The 26,018-nt window shown below is 34.7% G+C and overlaps 1 protein-coding gene across 1 annotated transcript in view; it reads right to left on the bottom strand.

Annotated features, from left to right (window-relative positions):
- Nucleotides 1-26,018, bottom strand: part of LOC134749597 (cell adhesion molecule Dscam2-like) — a 48,799-nt gene that overhangs the window by 8,471 nt on the left and 14,310 nt on the right. The window contains exons 4-20 of the mRNA XM_063684609.1: nt 20,054-20,096; nt 16,773-16,816; nt 16,418-16,503; nt 14,569-14,660; nt 13,815-13,969; nt 12,213-12,303; nt 11,369-11,665; nt 10,335-10,503; nt 7,403-7,538; nt 6,844-6,963; nt 5,884-6,060; nt 5,561-5,705; nt 3,621-3,769; nt 2,772-2,937; nt 1,887-2,026; nt 1,417-1,569; nt 1,039-1,129 (exon numbers count right to left, since the gene is read on the bottom strand). Coding sequence (XP_063540679.1) covers nt 1,039-1,129; nt 1,417-1,569; nt 1,887-2,026; nt 2,772-2,937; nt 3,621-3,769; nt 5,561-5,705; nt 5,884-6,060; nt 6,844-6,963; nt 7,403-7,538; nt 10,335-10,503; nt 11,369-11,665; nt 12,213-12,303; nt 13,815-13,969; nt 14,569-14,660; nt 16,418-16,503; nt 16,773-16,816; nt 20,054-20,096 — 2,254 coding nt within the window. The remainder of the gene's footprint in view (nt 1-1,038; nt 1,130-1,416; nt 1,570-1,886; nt 2,027-2,771; nt 2,938-3,620; nt 3,770-5,560; nt 5,706-5,883; nt 6,061-6,843; nt 6,964-7,402; nt 7,539-10,334; nt 10,504-11,368; nt 11,666-12,212; nt 12,304-13,814; nt 13,970-14,568; nt 14,661-16,417; nt 16,504-16,772; nt 16,817-20,053; nt 20,097-26,018) is intronic.

Below are 26,018 nucleotides of genomic sequence, written 5' to 3'. Positions count from 1 at the left end.
AGCGCTGACGTTAGGGTTAAGCATTATGTTGAGGCGGGACCATTTCGTGGTAAACTATACAGTGTGGAAAGATAAGTCGGGCCCTGGAGGGAAACTACCTTAAATCCTTAAGCTGGCTCATTTTACTTAAAGGAGACATTACTTTATTTTTAAAAAGAAACAAAACTGCATTCAAAGATTTTCTAAAACTCGCTTGCCTCGCCCGGGACTCGAACCAACTAAAATTAAAAAAAAAAAACAAACACCCTATTTTATTATACTAATAGATAGTATTATTATTCAGGATAAAATTTCCTAACAAACATTTGGTTACTGTTCACTTTCAACAAGTAAAAGACACGTAACAGTTCTTCTTCTCAGTTCTCTCCAACATTCAAAGACTTCGTATGAAGTACACGCTTGCTAATTTATCGCGAAGTACCTCGTTGAGTTCTTCGATAAGAAAATCGTTTAATGGTAGTAATACCTCTAAACTTGCTATGAAACCGTTCAAGAGCTAAGGGTTGCGGTAGAAAATGTTATTAGGGGCACATACATCACAACACTTTGCTGAAGGCTACAAGAAATGAATTTCAACGGCGACTAATTTTGTGTAGCCGGAACGAGGGGGCTCATTTCTAACAATTCAAACAAATTGATAGTAAAAAGTTAATGTTAGATTATTTTTATTTTTAAGACCAAATGTTTGTTAGAGAAATTTTATCCTGAATAATAATACTATCGATTAGTATAATAAAATACGGAGTGTTTGTTTTTCTAGTTTTAGTTAGTTCGAGTCCCGGGCGAGGCAAACGAGTTTTAGAAAATCTTTGAATGCAGTTTTATTTCTTTTTAAAAATAACGGAATGTTTCCTTTAAGTAAAATGAGCCAGCTTAAGGATTTAAGGTAGTTTCCCTCCAGGGCCCGACTTATCTTTCCACACTGTATACTTGATGTTTTAAATATACTTTTTTTGTAATACGTTTGTATGAAATGTAGTTTGCCATGAATAAATGAAATTATTCTTATTTTTATTCTATTCATTGACAAATTCTAACCTTGTATTTTTTAACAGCCCACTCAACGTCGTTTCTTGTTTTCCTTTTCTTGACATCACTTTAAGAATTTTTGTCTGAGTATCATCATTTCCTGAAGAAAAAATACATAACTTTTAGTATTGAAATTTAAATGCAAAGTTTACGTTCTTTAATATTCTGTGTCAGGCACGACGTCGTATCGTGTGATTGTGTGTTGGCCCTTACTATTAATGACGTCCATCACATGACGCGATGCGTCGTACAATCGACTGCGTTAATTAATACCCAGTATCTTATTAGTAAAAACTGTACGTGTCTCAGTTGGAGTGTAAGAAAAATACATTTTTATGGAAGCCTATTTTTCTGCACTTTGTTAATACTTATATATTATATACCTACCGATATCAGCGCCGACCCTTGGCACCGCTTTGACGTGGTAGCCTTGCAAGTGTCCATTATGGCTATCCCTGGGCGGCGGCAGCCAGGACACAATCAGCTCTCCGGGGTTATCTGTTGCTTGGACTTGGACTCCCAATGGCGTGGATGATGGAGCTGGTGACGATGAATATATTTTAGCGTACTGTGTGAAGTGTGGATAAACTGGCCTCCTAACTATTTTGGGCAACTCACCAAATGTCCAACTAAGAATGAATTATTAAAACAAGATCGCAAATGGAAAATAATTTTGTGTTTGGGCTAATTTTTATATGTCTAGGGCTAACATACCGATTCCGATTTACATCTTATTTTGATGACATTTAGAACACACTTAATATTAAAAGAAATGAAGCGTTAAGTCTGAATCGTTGCAATTGTTTTTTTCTGAGCACTTGAAAAATTTCCTCGACGATTATAGAAAGGAATGTTACCTTTCTGTTGCGTAGTAAAATGTGCGGGTTGCGTGAAAGGGCTGAGGTCGACCTGGTTACCCGAAGCCACTCGCACCCTGTAGTCCACGGCCGGCATCAAGTCTCGGAGCTCTATGCTCTGACGAATGTCGTTGTCTTGTCTGAAAAAAGTTATGTTATCAGTAAATATTTAAATAAGTAAAATATGTCTGGTGCTTCGTTATAATAAGTCACGAGCAACTATTGCATTTTACGAAATGCCCAATACTTATAAACACCCAGTAACAGTATAGTTTGATGGCATGCCTTACTAATTGTAAATTTTCAGCTTTAAAGTAATAAGAACTTTCTATTATATATAAGGGTGGTATTCCATCTGTCCAATATCTATTATCCAATGTGCATTTGATAAAATAAATTGGGTGACTTCATCAAACATACTAGAAAATTTCTAGTACATTTGATGAAGTCACCCAATTTCTAGTAGAAATACCGACGTTTGATCAAATATTACGAATGACATTAAATTCAAAATGGCTACGCAAATAGTATATAATAAAAAGTTTAACCAAGATATTGGATTAGTGGAATGGGCCTCCTTCAAAGAAATTTGTCCCTGGATATAGAAATTGGACAGATGAAATGGGCCCACTGCTGGGCCCATTTATAACAGAATGTGCGAGACCCGCCGGCTTTTTTTTTAATACCACCCTAAGCTGCAAACTAGCCGTATGCCAATGGCGGACGAATGCTAGTGCCTTTGACGTGGTACCCTTGCAAGTATCCTTTATTGCTGTCCCGAGGCAACGACAGCCAGGATACAATTAGCTCTGAGATTATCTGTTGCCTTGTGTCCACTCAGACAGCCCTCTGGCCCCTGTTTGGCACCGTGGTAGTAATAAATACCTCGTAATGTTAATGCTCTTAGCGGTATCCCAAAGCATGAAGTCGCTGGTGGCGTACTGAACGTTGTAGTACTGGACGTGCGAACTAATGGTGTCACGCCACGACAACTTGGCCGAGTCACTCGTCACCGAGTCCACTTGTAAGTCCAGTGGGGGAGTCGGAGGTTCTGAAATATGTAAAAAATAAAACAAACAGTTAAACATATAAGAGTACCTATATCTAGCTAGCTAGCTAGTCTGTCTGTGCCTCTGTTACCTCTTCACGCTCAAACCGCTGAACTAATGTACATAGATAAAGTTTGGTTTGGAAATAATTTGAAGTTTAAATTAAATATTTAAATATTTTCTTATCAAATATCTCGCATTTGAGTGATTTATAGCAGCTAACTAGATAATTTAGAAACGTGGCAAGCTTGCCTATTTGTTCAATCAAGCTGGCTACTTGCGAGTAATTATGTAGCGCGGGTACGGGTAATATTTTATAATGAAAAAAAGTATTATTTCACTAAAAGGGTGCCTTATAATCAGGCACTTGGTTTTTTTTATGATATTGGAGGGAAACTTGTAGACGAATGACACCAGAGGAGTTGGAAGTTCGTTGCCGGCCTTTAAAAAGAGAATTTCTAACTATTTTGACCTTCCAAATTGTCAAAAGTCAAAAGCAATTATTTGTTCAACATAAGTACTTATATATAATATACATCATTATTGTATCACTATGATGTGCCGTAAGGTGTACAATTTTTCATTTACGGACTGTGTCTGCATGATGTGCACAGTTACCATTAATAATAGTTGTGGCAAGCTCTTTCAACCAATTCATTAAATTATGATTTCAAAAACAACTCACCCAGTATCCTTAGATGTATATTGTACGCTGCTACTCCATAGGGGTTACTGGCTCTGCACTCGTAGTTACCTCCGTCTCTGCTCTCTACAAAGTTGAGAGTGATGATGCTCTTGATACCGTTGTGGGTTTTGGTTTCAGATGCCGATATTCTGAAATAAGTAATCAATAAAATAATCTAACATTGCAAAGTGTAATTCCGACATCTCATAAAAAAATATTCCATTTTACCCTAACACACCTTATAAAATAAACGGTTTGACCAATGAATTATTTTTATTTATTTATTTTTTCTACTCCAGCACTCGTATTTGTAGATTAAATGACTGCCACACTGCCAGTGAGATCTAGATCAACTTCAGAAAAAGCGCGGCGCGGCGGGCCCTGGCGCAGTGTTCTTAGGATCCTAACAGCAGTGTTACAACACATTATGATTTATTCTCTTTATTGCACACCAGACCTCACATAGTTTACAATAAATGTACAGTAACATAAATAAAGACAATAGACAATAGGACAATGTTCTTAGGAATATTCATACAATATTATGCAACTGTTGTTTTTTTAGGGTTCCGTAGCTCAAAAGGAAAAAAAACGGAACCCTTATAGGATCACTCGTGCGTCTGTCTGTCTGTCTGTCAGTCTGTCCGTCTGCTACAGCCTATTTTCTCCGAAACTACTGGACCAATTAAGTTGAAATTTGGTATACATATTAACATATTAGTTTTGTGACCCAAAGACGAACATGTGACGTAAACAAATGAATTTTTAATTTTTTTAAGGATATAGGCAAAAAATGACCCCCCCCCCTTATCTCCGAACCTACTGGGTCTAAAAAGTTGAAAAAAAAATACATAAAATAGTTCTGTACATATATATGACAGGAAAACCTATTAGAAATGTACAGTCTAGCGTGAGTATTAGGACTTAATTACTTAGTTTTTGATCCGAAAGACATTTCACTCACGTTTCACATAAAAAATACATTGTTAAAAATTGTGTAATGTACGGAAGGAACCCTTGGAACGCGAGTCCGACTCGCACTTGTGCCGTTTTTTTATTATATTCGAACTTCTAGGCAAAGATCTACAAACAATTATTTACTTTGATTTTATTTATAATTTTAGGTGTTTGCTGCTGTCTTAGAAACAATAATTATTGTGTGCAGCGGTACATAATTAGGTCTTAAAATTCTCGGGTCTGTCTTAATAAATCTCAACTTCGTTTCGTTTTGTAACTTCGACCCTTGAATTTTAAGAACCCTTATTATATACCTGTTGCACAAAATACTATTATAGTAGATATAATTAAAGTAAAAAATAATAAAAACTGTAATAGATGTCAGGTCTCCAGTGGAGGGCTTCGTCACTTTTTCTTTAATATATGACATCTATTACAGTTTTTAATTTATATATAGTAGTGTGACTACTTAAAAAAAAACACAAATCAAAATATTTAATAAAATAATTTGATTTGTTCCCAAACTTGTTCTTAAAAAAAAAAAAAAAAAATATCTTTATTTAACAATGAACACAATTTCACAGAGGCACATTGCAGTGAACCACGCACTAGGCATGGCTTGTATCGGTTAAATAAAGCATTGTTTTTGTTGAAAAGAGTCATCTATGTTAGTTTAACGTAATTACTATGATAGGGGTGGATGGGGTAGCGTATGGTTGCAAGAGGGTTAGTTTGCCTTCGAAAGCAACTTCACGCACAAAGTTTGTTACTTGTTTGATAGATGGCGTTGAAAACATGTTTTGCGACTATTTGAAACATTTAATTTCCTTAAGAATTTTTTTTCTGAGTTCTTATTTTGACGCCATAATTTAAGTAAACCGAGATGGACTTGGTAATTTTTTGACCTCAATTAATAACCGGGATCGAGAGCGATATTTGTATTGGTATAGAGGCTTCATAATAGTATAAAAAATGAAAGATACCTGGAAGAAGTGAAATCTACAGGGTTTCCGTTGAGGCTCCATTTGACCCGGATGGGATTGTCACCTAGCGGACGACACGTCAGGGTCACCGGCAGGCCCACCTTGGTCGTCACATTCGAGCCCATGGACTCGAAATGCACTGGTTCTGGAAGTTTGCAAGTAAAGTGTTACATAATAGATAGATAGATAGATAAACCATTTATTCGTTTGCCACAATACACACATATAAAAAAACAACAATAACAACAGTATAAGTAAAAGAAAATGTTCATTACAGACAGCTTGTTACTAAGCTTGTAACTTTTAAAAACTAAGGTACTTACTATTAACGCTGATCCACAGGTTTTTGTTTAAACTGTCCCCGACACCATTTTCGACATTGCAGGCGTACACGCCCTCGTCAGCCAGAGAGACCACCTCGATGATGAGCGTGCCATTGGGATAGCTCATGATGCCGCCGCCGGCCAGGTCGAGGACGGGTCTCCAAATACCAAGAGTAGCTGTAAGTTATTAATATTACTTGAACAGCAAATTCGTTTACAAGAATAATCTTCAATTTAACATGTCAAACAACGAAGTGGAACGTCTTATAACTAACATTCATGAAAAACCTTAAACCAAAAACATATTATGTATATCTAAAACGACATTAACGGTGTGGCTCTTTTGCGTTATCTGCTCGGGTAGAGGCACAGATTTTATGCTTAAGAGGTTGCATTTGGCAGGTTATAGTATTTTTCAAACGGTGACATTTGTTTTTTTAGGCTTCCGTACCCAAAGGGTAAAAACGGGACCCTATTACTAAGACTCCGCTGTCCGTCTGTCCGTCTGTCTGTCACCAGGCCGTATCTCATGAACCGTGATAGCTAGACAGTTGAAATTTTCAGAGATAATGTATTTCTGTTGCCGCTATAACAACAAATACTAAAAAGTACGGAACCCTCGGTGCGCGAGTCCGACTCGCACTTGGGCGGTTTTTTTTTTCATTCCATGCCATTGACGTTTCAGCCCAATCATTTTTTTTTACAAAAATAACTTGAATCATAAAAGGACAAAAAATACGTAATATCTTCGTAGCTTCTCATTATAATAGACACAAATCACCAAAATATATATTATAAAAATAAAAAGATACATTTCAATATCGTTGCGTTTCATTATGTAAAACGGAACTCAATGGCAATAGAGTTTGACTCAATATAAGTTGCACCTAATAGGCCTCCTTATCTTATCCGGGATAATTTAATGAACGTAATGTAAATTGTAACCTAGAATATACTAACCATCTCTTTTCATCCAGTGTATCTGCGGAGTAGGATAGCCGTTAGCGTTACAGTACACCACTCCTCTCTGGCCGAGTAGAAGCGACGTGTTGGTTGGCTCGTCTATCCACTTTGGGGCCACTGTGATGTTTGAAAAGGCAACAAAAGATTAAGTGATAAAATTCAGAGTACGATTGCTGAGCTGAGCTAAGCAGTAGCCCATAGCCTACAATGCTTGAAGCGTTAATCCTTCGTTAAGTCTTAAAGGCAATGAGTACAATAGAAATGAGTAATTTATATAAGTATTAACAATTTTATTGTACAAACTTAATTGAAAATAACTATTATCTCAAAACTTCTGTTCTAATTTAGGAACTTAATGTTTACAAACAAGCCTTATTATGAGCGAGGGCTGTAAGTAGACTAAAATACCTTCCAAAATATCAACGCCTAAATATAGACTCCTTCGAAATAAATTTATAACATATAATATATCAAATGCCATTATAACATCTTTTTTTTATATATAGGTAATTATATTAATCATTACACCGATCATGGCTTGAAAGTGGATGCTCACCATTTATGTAAAGGTCGGCTGTCTGATTCACTTTCCCGACGTGATTGGTAGCGATGCAGGTGTATTTTCCACAGTGCTCCAAAGACACTCTCTTGATGATTAAAACGCTGAATAGTTCTGAGCTTCTCTCGGTTATCTGTAAAACAAAATATTCAGTCTGTAATTATAGTATAGTAAAGTTAATTACTGAGCAAGAGGCTTGTTGGTACCTGGATGGACAGAAAAAATCACTTATAAAAAGCTTTCGAACTATGGAATTGTTTGTTCTAAAAAATATTGTTATTAACCATATTACCGAAATGCAGCTTCAGTATAAACATCATAATAATATTTATAAGCTTCGAACGAACCTATATATTTATTTAACATTAGCATTTTGGATAAATAGGAAATTCAACGCTGCCAATATTTATTTTGGCTGACCGTCAGCACAATCCTAATCAAAAACTGAAGAGATTAAACTAGATACATTTATGGAAAGCAAATTGATAACGCTGGCTAGCAATCAAAATGCTCATGTTACAAATAACAATAGGTAATATAAAAGAAATCCCGTTTCTTTTCATTTATAGATATACAGTACAATACAATACAATACAATAGGTACCCTTTATTGCACACCTCACATAGTCAACGCTGCGTTTATTGCATAAAACAACCGCGCGCTAAAATAGTTGTGTATACGGCGTACATATGCCTATCTGAATTGTCGAAATCATCGAATTTGGAGGACGATAAACACGGGTTTACCTACTAATCAATCAGTTGTGATTAGCGAGCCGTGTCCAATTATGTATCCGAACTAGCTTGTCATATTCCGTCCATATCTATTAGGGATAGGCATGGGATAGGCATTGACAGGTCCATTTGGGAGCGACAGCGTAACAAAAACCTACGAAGAAAACTTTTCCGTGACAAAAACTCGTAGTGTTTCATCAACATCAAACGGCCATTAACAGTCAAGTGCCTTAATCTTCAACGTTCTACTTAGTAATAAAAAATACTCAAAGTACCTATCTTAAAATAATGTTTTTTTAAATCATTAAATACAAGAACTACGAAATGTAAAGACTCCGCTAAGTTTGGTCTGTAGCTCTTCATTACTTAAATAATTGTGTGAATTGCGGATATTTGTTACGGTTCAATCTGATGAAAACATATCACTATAAAAACAATGTAATGTGAGAGGTGAGCAAAGTTAACCTTGATTCTATTAACTAGTAAACTTCCGCATAACCCAAAAGCAATTACTCAACAGACTAGTAACGATTATAGTATGTATCCAACTTTAGTTATTACGCGTATCAGATTCGTAATCTAACTAGTAGTCGCAAACCCAATCGAAATAGTACAGAATAGGGTGAAAACGAGATTAGTAGAGTGACCTACATTGTTACCAATTTCATAGAACCACAGAATGTTGCTTTAAAACATATAAGTTATATATAAGTTATATATAAGTATAAGTTAACTTATTATTAAGGATGGAAGGATGTAATCCCATATAATCTTAAAAATATAAGATTAGAGCTAAGAATATTGTAATTCTTGTTCCTTATGAAAAATAAACAGTTAAATTTTTTTTTTTAAATGTTATAAAAAGAAAACTAAATATTTATTAGACCATTTATAGCTGGTAGACTATGTAACGAAAGCTGGCGCGGATTTTATAACAGTGATCTATAAGTAAATAGTTGTAAAAGTTATGTAAAACTTAAGGAACATGTTAAAACTTTTTTAAATTATTTAATGCTATGCTCCAGAACCGTCGGAGTGCGAGTCTCAATAACACTTGGTCAGTTTTTAATAATTTGCTAAACTGGGTGCGTACCCAAAACATGCTGATCGTTACCGCTACGTTGCGAATGAAACGCAACTGTCACTGTCGCACTAATATGAAAGAGTGCTAGAGATAATTACGCTACGCTACGGAGCGTCAACGATTGGCATGTTGGCTAAGCACCCAGAACAACGCAAGAAAATGCTACTTAACTCTTACAATAACTATTACTAAGTTGCAGTTGCTTTTTTGTCTAGGTAGGTACTAGGTATCCTGTTTACGTTTGCTATAATTTCCGCGCCTACTTTCATCCATTCTACCGTAACGGTCTTACGGTTCAATTTGTACTGGTTAATGGTTAATTGCATTAACGTTTCGGCCAACACTGCTCATACATATCTCCCGGTAGAGGATTCAGGAACTAACGCCATGCCTTATAGTAACTAAAGGCCAATTGTCATACTGCAATACCAACAGTGTATGAAGAGATAACAGTGTGGAATACATCGCGGAAATTGGCTAGGTCTAAACCCACCTCAAATAGGGGGAAGGGGAGGTGGGCCGAATATAGCTAATATATGCGGCTCCAGATAAAGAGGTTCAAGAGAACAATAAAATGATGAAGTGTACTGACTTAATAGGATTCACACTTGTATAACACATCAATGTTAAAAACGGTATTTAGACATAATTTTAATCTTAGAATAAAATGTGGAAAAATTACTGTCTTGGGTGGGACTTGAACTCACGGTCTCTGGGTCGATACTCCAGCGCTCTGCCAACTGAGCCACCAAGACCTCATTCATAGCCAGCGAAACTCTACCATATGGGTCTAGGGGACCCTAGCGACATCTACCATAAGAGAGTTACACTTCTTAAACGGCTACCGGAGTTCCACGTCATATCGGAAATTCACCAGTTACGATGTGCTACTCATACTTATTAAAATTACATATGTTCTTACATAATTTTAATTTAAAAACATGATTCTAATTTCAGTTATCATTATCACATGACACAATAGCTAAGTTACTATTTTTGAAATTAAACGTATTGATATATACAGTGGATAAGAGAGAATTCTCTACGATAATGCCACGAAAATTCCGGGCGCTGCTAAAATGTACAGAAAAAAATATATACGACGCTAACCTTAAGACTGGCTGGCATTTTCTTGCCGTCCTTCAACCAGGAGAAGTAGATTGGGGGATCACCGCTGATGATGTTGCAGGTGATTTGTACAATCTGTCCTTCTTTCAGTCCTGTGCCCACTCGCAGCTCGTCCAACTCAGGAGCTTCGACAACTTGAATTTCAAATGACCTAAAATAATTTAAAATCGATTGAAAAATTGCTGTTCATATAGTAAGCAGAAAAAGTTGCGTTGATCTTATCTTTTAAGTCGCCGATGTCGTCGTATAACCGTCGTATAAAAGGAACATACCAATAGAAGAAAAGGAAATTTAAGATCATACCCATTTTGTTGTAGATTATACCAGTTAGGTGCACTTAAATACACCAACACTACTAACACTAGTTATTAGGTACTTAGCTTAAGAAAAACTAACAAAATCTATGGATTGTTATGATCTGCAATAAATGATTATTTAATTTAATTTTAATTTAAATGTTTGTGCATAGGTCTACTTAATGCTGACGACAACTTACTTACTGTAACACACATATTTACAAATGACGACATAATGAAACGAAAAACTAAAGTAACGGGAGTTCAAAATAAAGTGTCCTTCCCACAACAATTTTATTTAAATTTATATCAAAATTGTAGCCTTTCTACTTAACGGTTAAGAATTGTATAAAAACATGACTATATTTTAACTAATACTAATTATTAATATTATAGCAAGTTCCTTTAATTCTAACGAGTTGCAGTCTCGCCACTATTAGTATCATTTAACGTAACTTTTGCGAAATAAGCAGGATTATGTTAATTATTTATAGTTTGCTCTATTGTTTATTGTAAGTTATTTATGGTTTGCTATATTTTACTTTATTTATTAGCATTATCAGTAAAACCACAGTCATTATAATAACGTTCATTTAGCACTGTGAAACCGTATTACTTAGCTGCATAATAAAATTAAAGATTCATGTTTAAAAATAAAATTATCCCGCAGTTAAATAGTGTAAAAAGTTCTTAATCTTACAAAACTGCCCATCGACTTACCGTCTTGCCATTTCACCTGAAGGACTGTGTACAATACATGTATAGGATTCTCCGTTGCTCTCCTTCAATACTTTTGGTATACTTAGAACTCCGTCTTCATTAGGTTCAAATAACTGCCGCTTTTTACGAAAAGTTTCACGATGTGTAAATCCTGTATTCTTTTGTTCTACACTTAACTTCTGTTGAGTGTGCTTTCGCAATAGCTTTCTATGTGTTTCGCTTGATCTCTTATATCGTGGATGTTGTGATATAATTGAACTTAATATTCTTTTGCCTCTGTATTCCCAGTCGATTTTACTGAAGGAAATAATTAAATAATGTTTAAAATAACCAAATATTGTTTATTAATTATTATTATAAACATGAAATATATTTCATAGTAATATATATTTTTTTATCTTTAAGCGCTGGCGGCCTAGTGGCTACGTGCTACTACTTTCAACCCGGAGGTTGCCGGTTCAAACTTCAGCTCGTACTAATGAGATATTCGGAACTTAATGTACATACGAAATGTCATTTCGTATCCCTCTGGGCTGGAACTGCTGGAAGGCCAGATGGCAGTGGCTTTTTTTTAAACTAGTGCCTACGCCAATTGATAAGATTAGTACCCGAGCGGACCTTGGCCTTCGATGAGCCCGCTTGGAAGAATTTATTCTCTTAACTCCCTAAAGAACTTATTTAGAGACTAGAGGGATAATGGAATCTAAAAATTATCTAACCTACTGGGTGAAAAGGATGGCCTAAATACAAAAAACTACTATTAAGAACAACCTTGTTGGTATAAGAATAAGTCTGTGTTTTTTTTAATTCATTTTAAATTAGAGAATCAAAACACATAACTTACCTTATTGGAAACCCATAGTAGGGGCACCGTAACTTCAAGGGCTCTCCGCTCTGAACTTTTATTGGCGGTAAAGACCTGATATACGGTGGACCTAAAAACGTGAAAGTCGTTAAAGTAAAACTCCTTAATGCTTCGTATGACTATGCTGTTAAGGTATTGTTTTGTTTCATTGACTTAAAATTCCGACGTATGCGTAGTTACAAACGCACATAACTATTTAAATGTAACATTTAATTTTGCCTTCTTTCCCAAGGAGTAGACACAGATTACCATTATTTGTGTGCATACATTTTTTATTAAAATCATGACACAACTTTTCTGTTATATTTTTTTATTTCTTGTTCTTATTCTTATTATACTGTGTATAATATAAAATATTGTATAATTATTATAACATAGAGTAACTTATACTAGAGCGGTACTGTCATAGTAAATTTTGTAACCCCAGTAAATTCACTGCCATCTGTCGACACACTTTAAAACTAAAAATGAAGATTTATAAAAATACGATAAAATGTATTTAAATATGGATAAATGATTTTTTTTATTTGCATTAATTATTTTTATGATTTTGACCCATGTTCTTTCACTTATATGCGTTAAGTATAACAAACGAAACCGTCAACGCCATCTATACGACAGTAGGCCAAAGCTAGTAGCGCCCTCTGAACGAGAATAAAATTTTCTTGATTTTCGAGGCACGTTTTTTCCTTAGACTGTATCCATCTATTACGAAGTTATATCTATCTTTGATTATAATAACCGCGACGCTTGAAAATGTCACATATTTTATTCAACTTATTAACCTTAAGGTGGTTTCCATACAAAATCGAACCACCTTAAAGAGGGGACGACTAGAGATAAAGCATAACGTGGTTGGACTGTAGCAAAGGGGGGGCTCGGACTTCTATCGTATAGAGGACGCTAAAATAAGCATGTTTTGTATGGGCAACTTTTCTCTAAACTTGATAATGACCGAGATATTGGCTCCTAAATGGACACAGTTTTTTTGGACTTAGAAATTTTTTAATGTGGTTCGTGTCAGTATGACACCAATTTTTTATGATTCTATCTCATAGAGAACATGGGAATCCAAAATTACACTAAATCAGTAGGTAGGTTAGGTTCGTTAGGTAGCTTCAAATGCCCGAAGGGCAAACCGCCCAGAAATAGGAGCCCCGCGAAGCGGGGCTCCGTCTAGTTAGCTGCAGTTCGTCGGACTGTTTCTTAAAAAAAAAATAACATTTACTTTATAACTTAACTAGACGGAGCCCCGCTTCGCGGGGCTCCTATTTCTGGGCGGTTTGCCCTTCGGGCATTTGAAGCTACCTAACGAACCTAACCTACCTACCTATTGATTTAATGTATGTAGGAGGCATCTATTTGGGGTCAACTTTGAAGTTGAATATCTCGGCCATTTTTGATTTTACAGAAAAGTTTTTTCTGCACAACATGCTTATTTTAGCGTATTCTCTACGATTAAACAATAATAAATAGGTGTCATAATGACACCAATCCCCATCAAAAATTTTCGAAGTCCGAGCCCCCCTTTGCTACAGTCCAACCCATAACGTGGGTAAGAAAAACAATCAATACTCTTACCATAAACGTCAATCCTAGCTGAATGACCGACACTGGATTCCCCTTCCACTGCTCTGCAAGAGTACAGTCCTCCATCCTCCACTCTAGACCGTGTTATATTCAAGTGTGACACCACACCGACCCCGTTGGGAGACATCATCTGGCCTATAGTGTATCTGAAACGATTTATAATTGATATGTATTATTCACACGTAGTTTTCTTTTGCAGAGGTTAATTGTATATATAAATATAAAAGAAATCCTATGAAAGCAATCAGAGTAAATAAGATACTGATTAATTAAACAGTAATTCGACATTTAGGACCTTATTTGTGTTATATGAAATGAAATGAAACCGACCAATTTCAAAAAATCTTATTTCTAGTAGGTATGAATTCTAGTAGGAACAGGAGGACTAGTAGGATCTGATGACGTGACGGGACCCTAAATAAAACTCTTCATAGGCACAATTATAGTGATTTTAGTAGGTATTTTTTATAGTTACTAATTCATTTACGCTTGGTAAGCATAATTTTGTATAGTGGAAGTGCAAACAAGGACCATAAAATAAACGATGGCAATTTAAACTGATTTGTGAGTCTTTTATTTTAGGAACAATCAGGCACAGCCCCAAACTTTTTACCAAATTTCCTTTTAATACCTAGTGCCTTGATACCTATATATCTTTGATACTTAAATGTGTTTTTAAAAAACATTTTTTTTTTCTAATATAATCGTGGTGCAATGTTATGAAGCGAAAATTTATTTAATTTACCTTTGTTCTGTGTTTGGGGATATAACGACTCCGTCTTTGTCCCATACAAACCGAGGTGGCCTCTCAGCCGTTGCTGTGCATTGTAAACAGACCTAAAATAGTAGATTGGGTCACAAGGGAGCAAAATGACATATTTACAGCGAGGGCGTATAATTGAATCCTAAACGAAGCGAAGGATTCTATAATAGAATCCTGAGCGTAGCGCCCTCGCTACGCTCAGGATTCTATTCTAACATAGAATCCCTATTCTAACATATAATCCTGAGCGTAGTGAGGGATTCAAGTGTTAACGCCCAAGGTGAAAATAATTTTGCTACCATGTGACACATACTGCTTTTCATATCACCTATGAGGAAATTACATACATATATTAGGTTTAAAACATTATTATTTTAAGCAAAGATCGATACGGACAAAGTGCCAAAAATATGTATACACGACCTTAGTATAGGTACATACTTCTGGCACTTTGTCCGTATCGATATTATTCGTATTCAGACGTGACTGTACTGACAAATTAAAAGTACCTACAGCTCATAATTATGTACCTAATACCTTTTCAAAAACAGCAGCAACCAACTAAAATGATACAATGAAAATCAAGTACATTATTTTTGTAGATTTTTCTGATAACAGATTAGCTCTTACCCCTTTGAACCAAATCTTCGGAAGAACACTATAAAGACTGATACCCTTATATTTATTATTATTAGTGTCGTTACCGGGATGCTGCTTAAAACATCTGACACAGATGAAAAGGCCTATTATTATTGATTTAAACTAAGTATTCCAAATTTATACAGAATACAGAACCGCATAATGCTTTGTGAAATATTTGTACAAAACTTTTTAAATATAAACTTTTTAAATTGCATAGACAAGTATGGCTGCGTTTAAGGAGACGTAAAATGTCAAAATAAAAATTAAATTATTAAACTAAAGTTTTTTTACATTTCTTTGTAAATATTACGCTAATTAATTAATTTACTTAATTTAAATATGATATTAATTAATTTAAAATACGTTAGTTACATTTATTGTTTACAATTACAACAAAATATTATTTAAGTTAGAAAAATTGTATGCACGTAATTGATTATAAAGAAATTGTAATCGATTATATGCATACTAATTTCATATGTCTTTGTGTCAATATTTCATACTGCCAACAAAATGTCCTTGAACACAAAAGTGCCACTTTGATCCCTCCTAGCAGGAATGAAAAGTTCCCTTTTCGAATAGGTGGTGTGAAAATAACATTTTGGAATAAATAAACATAAGATGCCCAAATGGTTTCATACACAATGCGTGTTTTTCGCTCTTTATTTTTTAAATATATATGCCCCGATTAACTTATGTTTATGTTAGGCCTCTGAATAAAAACCAATATATTAACACTTAACTTGTTTTATATAAATAAGCAAAATTAATTTATAAGAATATTTTAACCCCCTGACGCACGTTCGCTCACCATTCAAATCGTTCTCCCCGTCCCTTTCACACTTCTTGTTATCCTTTTCTCTCCCTTACGTTCCGTTTCATGCTATCCTCTTACGTTCCATTCCTAAATTTTAGTAATAAACTATTTCAGTGTTAAGGATGACTCACGCTAGGCTAGACCGGGCCGGGGCCGGGCCGGAGATTCCGGCGCTTCGTTTTCTATGGAAAGCACCACGTGATCACCGATCAGCCGTCATATAAAATGACATGTCAAATACCTCGGCCTGGGCCCGGCCCGGTCTAGCGTGAGTTAGTCTAAAATTAAACGTTAAACTTTGATTAATCCTGTGTGTACCCCGAGCATGTACCAAATTACCCAAAGGGAATTATTCTAAACATAATTACTTACGTCGTCCCCGGGTTTCACGATCTTCTCGTTAAAATTGTGTGTTATAATAATATTGCTGGATACTAAATCTCGCCTGAAGCGGAAGACTGAAATAAAAAAGAAATGACGTTCTTTTAAAATAGTTTATTTAATTAAGGTACAGATATTTGGCCGACTAATTTCATAAAATAAAAAACTTTTTTACGACTTACAAGTCAAACCCAACAACACAAATTGTACGTTAAATGATTTAAACTAAGACCAATAGATGGATAACCTACGTATATCTCTGTCAGGTGCAGCTTTCGACGAACGAGACAGTAATAAATTCGTAATATAATTTTCTATCAAAAAAGATCATAGAAAATAAGCTTACCATTAATATTCCCTTTTCGTCTAGTTTTTCTGTGTGAAATGATTCTGAAACAAAATAGTACTTATAGAATATAAAATAGTAGTTAGAAACAAGATAGTGGAAATCAATATTTAGGGATATGTAGGTACTTGTTAGAAACGAACTATGTAAGTATAATGATAATTAATCACAAGATTATATTTTTTGTCTTTTTATTTATTGTTTATAATATACTCGTACTAGAGGTTATGTGAACTGTAAACTGTATTCAAAAAGTACCATCTATAGGCACTAAACGATAAAAATTTGACCAGCTCCAGACACAAACTATTCAGTTATCCGGCCGTGCGTCATACACGTCGCCATAAATTCGCACATGGCATTAATGCCGCGGCACGAGCCCTCTGTTTCGCGGTAATATCATTAATCTATGCTAAATTTATGCGCAGTTAACTGGTGAAATGTTTGCCTGGATAATTAAATTGTTAGTTTTTTTGTTTAGTCAAGGAATTTGAATAATATTGAATCACCGTAACTATTTGTGTGAGTTATAGAGCGGCATTAAGCAAAAACAAATTATACCTACGGTTACTTATATACATTTTAATATTTATTATGTTCACACAACTTTGGGAACAAATCAAGTTATAAGAGTTTTTAATGATTCACGGTTAGTTTCACCAGACTTATATTGACCGGATGAATCCAGTTATTTTGTTAAATATTTTGACTTGTGTTTCTTAAGTAGTCACACTACTAATATTATGTTTGTCAAGTTTTTTAAACATATAAAATTTATGTTATAGTAACAAATTAATAATATATATGTTTCCTCGTGGAGTTTTATACATCTTGTAAAAACTGCAAATCAAATGAATTTTATATTTTTAGAGCGCTTTACACTGTGTTTTTCTTAATATAATCCCGATACAAAACCCGGCCAAGTGCGAGTCGAACTCGCGCACGAAGAGTTACGTACCATTACGCAAAAATGGCCAGAAAATCACGTTTATTGTATGGGAGCCCCACTTAAATATTTATTTTATTCTGTTTTTAGTATTTGTTGTTATAGCGGCAACAGAAATACATCATCTGTGATTTCAACTGTGTTCAAATTTCAACTGTCTAGCTATCACGGTTCATGAGATACAGCCTGGTGACAGACAGACAGACAGAGGAGTCTTAGTAATTAAATAGGGTCCCGTCTTTACCCTTTGGGTACGGAGCCCTAAAAATTACTATAACAACAACCTTGTTGGTATATGAATAAGTCGGAATTATTTTTTTATTCATTTTAACTTATATAATTAAAACACGTACCTTACCGAACCCTACGGAAACCGAACCCTACGGAACCCTAAAAAGAGGTTTGTGTATAGCTTTTTTATTCTACTGTTAAACTTGTTTTCCAGACTAAAGATCTCATATCCTGCAAATAAGGAACTGGTAGGTTGGGATATTCTTTATAAGGCCCACTTGCACCATTCTACTAACCCGGGTTAACCGGTTAAGCCTGTAGTTACCATGGTTACCAGTACAATTTGACACTAGGTTAACGGTTTAACCGCTGAATCTCAGGTTAGTAGGATGGTGCAAGTGGGCCTAAGATGGACAAGCGTTTATTCGCCGTTCGCAGCATGCAAAATCACTGTTATTGCTTCGAGCGTGAACTAACTTTTGTTGTGCTTACCCACATAACGAAATTTCACGGAACAGACAACGCGTGTTTCCAACATCCGCCTTAGGGTAAATAGAATAACATTATCGGCAAAGCAGTAAAGAGGAAGTCAAAATCATGGTTACCTTCGGGTAATTTAGCGCACTACATAGATAATATCGGAAAAGTTAATTGCTGAGTATACAATAGATTGAAACCTCTTTCCTATTATTTATTTATGTAATACATATCCTAGAAATATGTGTAACTGTATTTCAAGTAAGTATCTAAGGCTGAATTTGTAACTGTTGTACCTTCGCTTCTGAAGTGAAACACACATTATTGACAATTTGACATCTATCCTATCAATTATGTGACAGCCAGCATATATATTATGCCTGCAGTATAGGATTTGTAGCTTTATTTGCCGAATTGATAAATAAATTAGTAACGGTTATTAACTCTATCTGGTTACGAAGTTGACATTCTCGCGCACAAAATTTAGCCGATGTTGAGCTTAGTCAACAGGACATGCTTTTGCATAATAATTATCACAGCCTTCTCGTAGTAGAATTAAGAACTCCAAATTAAGTTAACTTCGTCATCGTTCGACGAGGTTTATTTTTTTATTCCTGGCATTCCCAAAGTGTAGTAGGAAAGTTTTTGAAGGCTGTAAGTTTCGAGAAGTACCTACTCGAAGAATCTTATTATATTCTCTTATATTATTCAACGCAAGTTGGCTTTTACCGAGATAAATGCTACAAATTGTTAAGAACAGTTTTCTGTCCAGAACATAAGTATGTAAAAATGGAAATTATAAACAGTTTTGGTTTAGGAAAAACTTACTTATTTTTTTTGGTGCAAAATCCTAATAATGATTATTATTAAATACTCCAAATGTTTCGTGTGGTTTTGTGTGGTTTTAGCAAAAATGACTACAGAACTGGTGAAAGAATATTTGGGTGAACGATACTTTACGAAAAAATAGATTGTTAACCAAAAGGGATGAAAGGCATCCATTTCCGTCATGGTAGTTTGGCGCACGAACGCACGGCAGTGAGAGCGCAAATAGTCCGAGACTGAAATGGTGCCTTTCACCCGAGTTAAACACTACTTTTCATTTCGAATACGAGGAAAGTAAAATACATGTACAACATTAAAAAAACATGGCTAAATAGTATTTCTTGAGCGTACTCTGAAATAACAATTTAGGTAAAAATATCGTTATTCATGGAATGGGGAACTAATTATCTGAATGTAACTTGTACAACAAATCCATTTAAAACCAAAATTTTAATTGCTAATAGAAACATATCATTTTCTGCACACCTTTTAGAACAACAACGACCCACTTTCATAGCATGAGAAATGAAAAAATATTAAGGTTGATTGATTTGACCATATTTTTCATTTCCAATCAATGACAATGACATTGTAAGATAACATGAAGATTAGGTATACACATGGTAATAGTACAGTCACCTGCAATAATATGTTATGCATCAAAGGCCGCAAAAATATCTGACACGATCTTATTTGCAGAGCCATGAGAGCGTGTCACATATTTTTGCGGCCCTCGAAGAATAACATATTATTGCAGGTGACTCTACATACTATATGACTACATTTTAAGCTTGCTACTTACCTAGTGGAATAGTTACGACGTGCCTCACTATAAAGTGGTATACCTGAGAAATAAATAATTAATTATACATTTATAACTTTATAATAAAATTTGAATATCTCAGCTCAACGATATCTAGGATAGTTAGTCTAATAATGCCTGCCATAATGCGCAAGAGAGTGGCCTCCCTGACGCGCCGTGTTAGGGACAGCCCCAGCAGCCTTCTGAATACTGTTATGGACAGGTTAGATTGTCCAATAGTTAAAAATGAAATGCCATGCACATGGACAACAGGAGTGCTGTTGGGCTAAGTTAGTTATTTAAGTAGTAGTTTTAGTTTAATTTCAGTTATTGTAATAATATATATATATAACTGTTGTTAGATAGTGTTTAGTTTTTAAATTTATAAAATGCATATATATAGGTATGTTAGTCTGTAAGGTATTTGTAATATGGGCCTTGTTGCCTGAATAAAAATTATTAAATAAAATAAATAAATAAATCAAGTTTACAGCAACTTAGCAATGACAAAGTGTGCTAAAGTAGCTCCCGCATAAAGGCTCAGATAGACTTTGCGAGAACTTTGTCACTGCAAACTTAAGCTGATTGTTATAAAATTCAACATGGTGTCATCATTAGTCATCAACTCATTATCCCTATTACTTATCGCAAACGTTACTGTGTTGTATTAGAAATTATTTCTTTTCGCTCCTATCAAGCCAATAAACTCATCTAAATTAAGACACAAGCAAACGCAAAAAAAAATTCAACTTTTTCAAAAACAGAATGCCGGGTAACTTCATTTCCACCCAGTTTAGTTCTAGAGCACCGCCAGAAACTCGACTAGAACGATGCACTCCAAACTTTCCCAACTCTGTGGTTCGCGTGGGCAAAGTTACTCGCTTCCGAACTGCTAATCTATATCGAAACTCACACACCGCTGCTATTCAAACCCACCAATCTCAACTTTACACCCTTTCAGTTAAGGACGCAACTCACCGCATTATCTAACGTTGCGTCCGCGAACTGCGCGGAGATTTTGAAAAAAGTTTTCAAGCGGTGGCTGAATGGCTCGAGTCTTTAATAGCAGTGAATTAAAAAAAGTTTTTTTTTACTTTTACGTAACTGAAAGAGCGCTGTTTTATATTTTATGTTGATGGAATTTTAAGACTCTTTCTGCACATTTATTAATAACTAGCTTTTGCCCGCGGCTTCGCACGCGCAGAAGAATACTAAGCCATTGTTATTGTTATTTAAAAAGCCATACCAATTTATATCACCCTAGCTTAGCTTCTCTTGGCCTTTTGTACAGTCAGGGAATTTAAATGTTTGTCACTTTTGAACTTGTCATTACATAGAGTTCAAAAGTGACATACATTAAAATTCCCTGACTGTACCTATAGTACTCCTTATACACAACATTAGTGGTTTTGCCTTGAGGTGCTAATATGGCCAAGCTGCTCGAAGAACTCACTCTGGAGCAAGCCACGTAAAACTGTCCGTGTGGGAAGCAGTCCCCCTTAGATCTATCCCTGCGGTTTTTAAAGACTGACCCTGAGATTTATTAATGGTCATTGCAAAACAGACCTTAGAGGTATGCGTGGTATGTACATTGATTCACCCCTAGCGCAACCAGTAATGACAGTGGCCCCTACCATATTTTTGTGTAACGCTTTTATACGCAACCTGGTCCCGTTGCACAACTAAGGAGGATACAGATTGCGCAGTAACATCACTGGAGCACCCACTTTAAGGACAAGTTTATGAGTGGGTAGTCCTGGCGGATTGAGTGGACGGTTTTAAATGTTAGAGGGAGAGGAGGCTTGTTTGTCACTTTCGAGTGTAACCTATCTAAATCGATTCATTTTTCTAATTAATAGACGGAGAGCTGGTAGAAATTTGGAGTAGGTCCTTGAGGCAAGCTGAAAATTGGCCTGATGCTTCTCCTATCTTACCCTACCTCAGCACTACAAGTCTGGCTGCAGGGTAGCGGGTCTAAACCAACCTATAATTTTTTAAAGAATTTTTTTTTGGTGCCCAAAAAAGGTTCTTGAGGCAATCTGTAATTTCTACAAGTGGAAATTGAATATCTAAATAGTCATAAAAAAATATGCCAGACGATTTGGCCGGGTCTTTAACCTCGCCAGACGCGTGCAAAATATTTTATCAAAAAATTCTAAAAAGGTCCTTGAGGCAATCTGTAATTTTTACAGTTTAAAGTTAAGTATCTAAATAGTCATAAAAAAAATAAGCCAGACGATTTAGTCGGGGCCTTCTACCTGCCAGACGATCTAGAAAGTTACGTATGGCACTTACTCGCACGCAAAATAAAGTTTGTTATCCTGTATAAATGTATGCTAATACAAAGTTATTTTTGTAGTTCAGAAAATTAAAGATAGAAAGGTATAAATTTGGATGTACGATGTGATTGTGAGTATGAAGATGTGTATATTTATGATAATTATGCGTATAGAATTATGGGTATGAATAGGGTGTGGGCATATTACATATTATGAAATTAGCGACAATGTGTCCAGCTGTATCTCTATTGTAGATCCATGGGTAGTTCATTAATAATAATAATAATAATAATATTCTTTATTGTGCACAATGAAACATGATTAAATACAGCAAATTAACATAAAAAACTAAGCAGCAACAGGCGGTCTTATCGCTTAAAAGCGATCTCTTCCAGACAACCTTCAGGTAGTAGAAATTAGCGCAAGGAAGAAATATGTATAAGGGTAGCAAAAATAAATGGAGAACGAGTACAGGAAAAAAAAAAATATCAGCACAACTAAATATATAACAATATCAATACATACATAAATGTAATATATACAATATATATATATATATATATATATATATATATTCATACATACATACATAAACATATCACACAATACAGATAGACAGACAGAATCTAATAATTAACGAGTTTGAGGAAGGGACAGATAGTGGATTTTGAGCTGAGCCTTAAAAATGGGGAGTGATTTAGCTCGTCTTAGCTTCGACGGCAGAGCATTCCACAACCGAATCGCTTGGAAGGTAAAAGAATCGTTATAGAATTTAGAAGAAGAAGAAACTTGGGTAAGCAGATAATTCTGGGAGCATCTTAAAGAAGAGAGGTATTTGAAGCGCATTAGTTATGACGAAGGCCTTTTTATTTAATTTTAATGTACCATGGCGTGCATGGCTGTGTTCATGTATTTTGTTTCATCTTTAGGGGTCATATAATATAATTAAATAATAAATAATTAATTAAATAATTAATTATTTATTTTAGGGGTTTAATATAATTTTAGTCTAATTTAACTTTAATTTTAATCTTAACTGTAATATAATAATTTTATGTAATGTTATAATGTAATATATTATGATCCTAAGTTGATTGAAATAAATGAATAAATGAAATGAAATTAATATCATCACACGTTTAGGGGGGGGGGGGGGGAGGGTGTCAAGAAAATGTGACATGTTGTGACAAAGGGAACGGGGAGTCATAAACTTTGTGACGTCACTATAACTTATTTAAATTATTTTATTCGCTGGACAGTTAAATAACAAGTTTTTGGAACGATAATCGTTTTTAATCGTTTAATTTTCTTTTTTCAAACATGCAATGAAATATCTGTGCCTCCAGTGTAAAAGGGTTAAACTCAAAAAGTGTCATTTTTCAGTATGGCCGAAAAACGTTTCTAACCGTGTTTTCTCTGGATTCTTTCTAAAAAAATTGGGGTTTTGCTTTTAGTTTAGACTAGATAGTTTAGGTAATGAATTATAAATTTTCATTTAAATTGAACTGACTTTTGTGAAAGTAACAGAAATATTGGCTGTCAAAAAAAACTTATATCCCTTTTCACAAAAACAATAAATGTGTGAAAAGGTTAAACTGCACTTTCTCTAGTGTTGCTAAAATCTTTTTTAACTTTTGTATTGTGTAAAGAAACCATTTCGGGAATTCAAAATAGCATTTTTTTAGTACGATGGTAAAAAAACCAAATCAAAAATAATAATATTCATGTAATTAAAGAGTGAATAGGTATCTTTAATTTTTCTGCTGAAATTGCTAATGGTTCAGTACAACAGGGCAGTTGTACTTTTTGGTTTTTCTTCCCCATCTTTGTTTTCCTTTTTTGTTTTGTTTCCCAATTATTTCATAATCAGTCTCATTCCAGTTGTCTTTTCTTCTACAGGACTTTCTTTTTAATATTTGAATTCACTTACCTCTACTTATGAACAAGAATTTTCCTTTTTTTTTCGTTTAATTTTCTCGCAGTGAATTCAGTTTTTTATAGCACACTGAAGTTATAAAAGCTGGCATGCGTCATGAAGTCACGAGCGGGACTCTCGGGAGTCTCGGGAGCCGAGCGGCGTACGCGCCGCCGACCCCTCTTCGGCACCCCGCGAATCCTATTCATTAACTCAATTTAGCTAAACTAGATTGTGAAAAACGACCAAAGTAAATAAATTTATACCCCTTTACACATCATGACGTCCTAAAAATTGTCTGTAAATAATAAAAAACTTAATTTTTACCGTTATTCACGAACTAGACCCGGTAGTTGAAAAAGATCTAAGTGAATTTTAATTTCTTTACACCGAATGTTCCTTGAAATGTAGTTTATTCACTAAGATTAAACTTTACTTTAACCATCGTTCGTAACACGATTTTTAAATACCGATTTTTTAAACGAGATAATATGAAAATAAATCGTTTTGAACATAATAGTATAGCATTTTGGCAAACTTTAACCCTTTTGCACAATCGATATCTCAGCAATTAGAAGTCGTAAGGCTGTGAGTGTCAACACAAAAGGTGTAGTTTTATGAAATAAACCTCTTACTGCCAAAATTTGTAATTTGGACAAACTCGACTTTTACACTGGAGGCACAGATATTGTCCTCATGTGCATCAAAACAGGCTTCAAAGTATCATGTTTCGGGCGGAGCAACTCGAGAGAACTGTAAAGGAATTGCATACGAAATTGAAGGCCTAGGCCGGGAAGTTTTTTTTTTTTTTAATTTTAATGTAAACATGGCATCTGTGTTCATGCGAACAGGCTAAACAGCTGAATTTTTTTTTTCAGTCGTAATGCAAAAATAATCAGTTTCTTTCCCGCGTAAGCAACCCTTAATTAATATTTTAAAAAAAAACGCAAAAATAAACAAAATCTTTATAGGGCTGTACTCCTAAACCGTGCGTCGTAGCGCAAAAGTAATCAAATTTTCGTTCCCCTTTGAAAAAACCCATGTGATAAATAAAAAACAATAAAAAATAAATAAAAAAAAACAACAAAAAAAACTTTATAGGGCTGTATCTCCAAAACCGTGCGTCGTAGCGCAAAAATAATCAAATTTTCGTTCCATTTCAAGGAACCCATAAGTGATATATAAAAAACACAAAAAAAAACAACAAAAAAGTTATAGGGCTGTATCTGCTAAACCGTGCGCCGTAGCGCAAAAATTATGAAATTTTTGCTTCCCATCAGGAAACCCCTAATTACTATTTTTTTTAAATCACAAATAAGAAAAAAAAGCTTTATAGGGCTGTATCTCTTAAACTGTGCGTAGTAGCGCAAAAATAACCAAATTTTTAAAAACAATAAAAAAAAAGAAAATAATATATGGCTGTAGCTTCTAAACCGTGCGTTGTAGTGCAAAAATAATAAAATTCTCGCCCCCTTTTAACACCCCACGCACTTAATAACCTATCACATCTGGACATGAAACAATCATCATCATCATCATCTTATTTGTATTATTATTTCATTATTATTTGTATTGTTTAAGCATTTATTAATTAAATAAAAAATTTACACATTATAATAATTAGAACACATTACTATTCTGTATTTAAATTGTATTATTTTACATATACATGTATTTTTTTAAATTACAATACATTCAAAATATTTAGATAAGTACGGTTTTTACTCACTATTATTTTTAGTCGCTACAATACATTACAATACATTATTAT

The sequence above is a fragment of the Cydia strobilella genome, chromosome 2, assembly GCF_947568885.1.
Source record: "Cydia strobilella chromosome 2, ilCydStro3.1, whole genome shotgun sequence".
Taxonomy (NCBI): Eukaryota; Metazoa; Arthropoda; class Insecta; order Lepidoptera; family Tortricidae; genus Cydia; species Cydia strobilella.
This window is presented reverse-complemented; position numbering and strand designations above follow the sequence as displayed.